A 3,605-nucleotide genomic window follows, 5' to 3' on the forward strand; every position below is an offset into this window, starting at 1 on the left:
TTATTTGCTTTATGTTCTAATTTTAAAAATGATTTTTATTTGAAATTACAGAAATATGTGCCCATTTATGAACGTATGAAAGTATTCTTTCAGGCAGTAATTGTTGAAGGAACTGGCAATAGTTTAAACTCTTGAAAAAAATAGATACACTCTTCTGTGCCATTCACTGAATAGGCAGTACCACAGCTGTCTTGAAACTCTTTATATCGTGATATGGGAACGAAATGTGCAAAGTGTTTTCTGTCACCTGTGTCTGTCCCATCAACAAACCATCTCTCATGGACACGTTAGGATAGTTTAGCACAATATTTATTAAAGCTCTCTTTACATTACATGTAAGTTGGAGAACAACAAAGTTGAATATAGTTACCTGTGGTTTACACACCTTATTTTTTATCATGGTTACATGTCATCATCATTATTATCATTATTAATATTTGTTTAACCCAAGGCACGTGCATGTTATCGCCAGAGAATGACTGTTGACGCGGGAAGGGCACACTCTTAACCATCGCAGGCATATTTTCTTTCAGTATTCTCAAACCAGGAAGCAGGTATTGCTATGTACAGCCATATTTTACATGTTTACAAACAAAGTTTAGAGAGGAGAGGTTGGATGGCCCCTTCAGAAGAAACACATCAGCTTTTCTTATCATGTTTTACATCAGAAACATAGAAAGGCATTGTTTGACACACTTGAATATAAAAAAATATCAGTATTAAACTTTTAATTTAACAAATATACATGAATGTTTTATTCTATTAAATAATTAGTCTCTAGGTGCTATTGTGACGTCTTTCTTTTCCTATTGGAAACAATGTCGCTTTACAATGCACAAAATATTCCTTATGTCTTGAATACTTTGAATGGTTCATACAAACATGAAATATATAAAACATGCTCCTGTTAGAAAACTAATCCGAAACAAATTCTCACATGTTCATGTTTTCAATAAATCAAAACAATTCTCACGTCATGTCTGGCTATGAGATTAAATGGGTGCCTCTCAACATCTCTCCTCGATCCTCAATGGGCGTTCCCACTGATCTATAACTAAAACTGGATTGACTATCCCATTGTTGCCGCCCCATCATTCTGTATGTAGATCAGTGAGGATCGAAGCCCGAGAAGGAAGGGAGGATTTATAAAACACCAAATGAGAGGCGCCCAATGACTTGGATTTGTGTTTGTGGTGACCTTTGACCAGAGGAAGAAATAACTTTGCCTACTTCCCTTCTAGTTTAGAACATTGATCTGCGGCTTTTGTGGTGGTATGTGATTATTACGTGAGTATAAACTTTACCAATGTGCTGGTCAATAAAACAGGATGCTTTCAAATAAACAACATGATTAAATAGGGCCTATTGGCACGGAAAGCCATTGTCAGCAACTGCTCTCAAATATTAAAGGATACCTGATGTCTTGTCAAAATGGTTGGAGAGTGAAGAAGCTTTGAATAGAGATGACATTTATTTTTTCTTTGTACTTCTATTGAATGAGTTCGTTGTCTGGCAGTCCACCAGTCATGAATCCTCAACAGTCACTACAGGACATCTTCGTCTAAATACCGTATCTTGAAGTCAAGAAAAGTCCACACAACCAGAGTTTGCATTCTGAGAAGATACAGAAACACACACACACACACACACACACCCTCCTCTTTTTTACATCTGTTCAGTCAGTCTCTGCAGAAGCGTACACTACACACACACAGGTGTGTTAGGAGGGTGTCGAATGAGGAGATGGCGTGTTCTTATGAGATAATGCAGTTTTTGCTCCGATGTTTCCCGCGCTTTTTCGACTTAGTCCGCAGGTCGTACGGGTGCCCGGTGGACATGGCCGTGACCGGGGTCGGAAGGTCGTCGGCGTAGTAGTGCATCCGTTGGGCGCGCGGCCTCGGGATCGGCTGCCCCAGGAAGTAGCCCTCCTCCTCGGACTCGGACGAGGAAGACGAGCACGTGGAGCACCAGTCGTCCTCGTCCTCGTCGTCCTCGTAGCCGTAGAGAGCGCGGAAGTGAGCGGCGCGAGCGGCGGCCGCGTGCTGGAGGGCGTAGTCGGACGTGGTGTGCGGGTACGAGAGCTGGCGCTGCGGGGGACCGTGGAGACGGGGTTTGGGGTCAGGCCGGGTCAGCTGGAGCTGGTGCTGCTGAGCGCTGGCGGACGCCGTCGGTGCCGCTGGCACCCCCTGGTGGTCGTAGCGGGGTCGCGCCATGGGGCCGCGGTCCTGCGGGGGCAGGTGCAGGGCGTTGTCCGAGCGGGTCTTGCGTCCGTGGCGACGCTTGCGGTGGTGGTGGTGGTGTTGCGAGGGGTGTTGCGGCTGCCGCTGCAGCTGGACGGAGCGTCGGTCCGGCTCGTTGTCCGTGCGGTAGACGCGCCGGCTCGGGCGCTCGCTCAGGGGGGGCTGCCGCTGCGTCGCCATGGCGACCGCCTCCCCGTACGCCCCACTGCCCGGCACGTCGTCGGAGAACTTCACCTGCTGCGGCCGCGACTGAGAACGCGTTCTCCGCAGAACCGGCAGGTGCACCGGCGAGGCCAACATCTCCTCCGCCTCTCGGCGCGCCTCCCCTCCCGTCCCCACGCTCCTCACCCCCACCAGCCGCACCTCCTCCACCACCTCCTCGTCCTCCTCCTCCTCCTCCTCCTCCTCGCGGCCGGCGTCCACGTTGTCCAGCTCGGAGCCCAGGCTCTTGAGGGAGTTGGCGCTGCGGTGCAGCATGGAGGAGTTGAGCGTGCCCATGTTGCTCAGCTGGTCGCAGTCCTCCGCCGGCTCCTCCGCGTCCTTCAGCGCCTGCAGCGAGTACAGCACCTGCCGCTCCTTGCTGCCGTCGCCCTCCACCGACGCACCTGAGAGAGGGAAGAACGAGAGTTATTCACCTGGAGGTTCATTCACATGAACTGGAGTGTAGAAAGTAAATAGCTGCTTCACTGAATAATAATGGCCGCATTTCCCAGATTCCTTAAGAAGCTGTTAAGTGCTAAGAATTTCTAAGAAGCGTTCTTAGAACGTTTTTAGAGCGCTCCTAAGAGCTTCTTAGCACTTAAGAGCTTCTTAACAAATCTAGGAAACTCGGCCAATAGCTAAGTATTAATACTAAAGTCTACTTTAAAAGTAGTACTAAAAGCCTACTAAAGTCTTTACAAAAATTGATGGTAGAACATAAACATTGTTCTACCACAGTGACCAAGTTGTTCTGCATGAATTGTAATAGTAACATGAATAAATATTAAGTAAATATTCTGTTCATGTTAGCATCGAATATTGACATCCCAATCTCAAGATACATAGTAGAGCCTAATTTCCCATTGCCAACCAGCTAAGTTGCCAACAGGTTAGCAACTAAGGTTTTTGGAAACGCACCCCAGGTCAGCCAGGTGTGTGTGTGTGTGTGTGTGTGTGTTGTGTCAGGTGTGAAGGTGGCCTCACCTGTGGATGTTGGAGAGGGCGAGCGAGTCCATGGAGTCGACGCCCTGCTCGGCGTTCCTGAGCTCGTCCGTGATGCACTCGAGCGAGTCCTCGTACCACTGGCGCGGCCCGGCGCTCCAGAACCCGGCCGCCGAACCGGCCTGGTCCAGCTCCAGCTCCTGGATCTTCCTGGCGCTGGGC

The 3,605-nt window shown here is 48.8% G+C and overlaps 1 protein-coding gene across 1 annotated transcript; it reads right to left on the reverse strand.

Moving 5' to 3' along the window:
- Positions 1-1,754: 1,754 nt before the first annotated feature.
- LOC134061690 (prickle-like protein 1) lies at positions 1,755-3,593 on the reverse strand (the record flags this gene model as incomplete). The annotated part of the gene is given in 4 exon segments (XM_062517450.1): positions 1,755-2,566; positions 2,651-2,845; positions 2,892-2,896; positions 3,426-3,593. Coding segments are annotated over 4 exon segments (1,180 nt in total), but the record flags the coding sequence as incomplete, so codon positions are not given.
- Positions 3,594-3,605: the final 12 nt, after the last annotated feature.

The sequence above is a fragment of the Sardina pilchardus genome, chromosome 17 (assembly GCF_963854185.1).
Source record: "Sardina pilchardus chromosome 17, fSarPil1.1, whole genome shotgun sequence".
Classification (NCBI taxonomy): Eukaryota; Metazoa; Chordata; class Actinopteri; order Clupeiformes; family Clupeidae; genus Sardina; species Sardina pilchardus.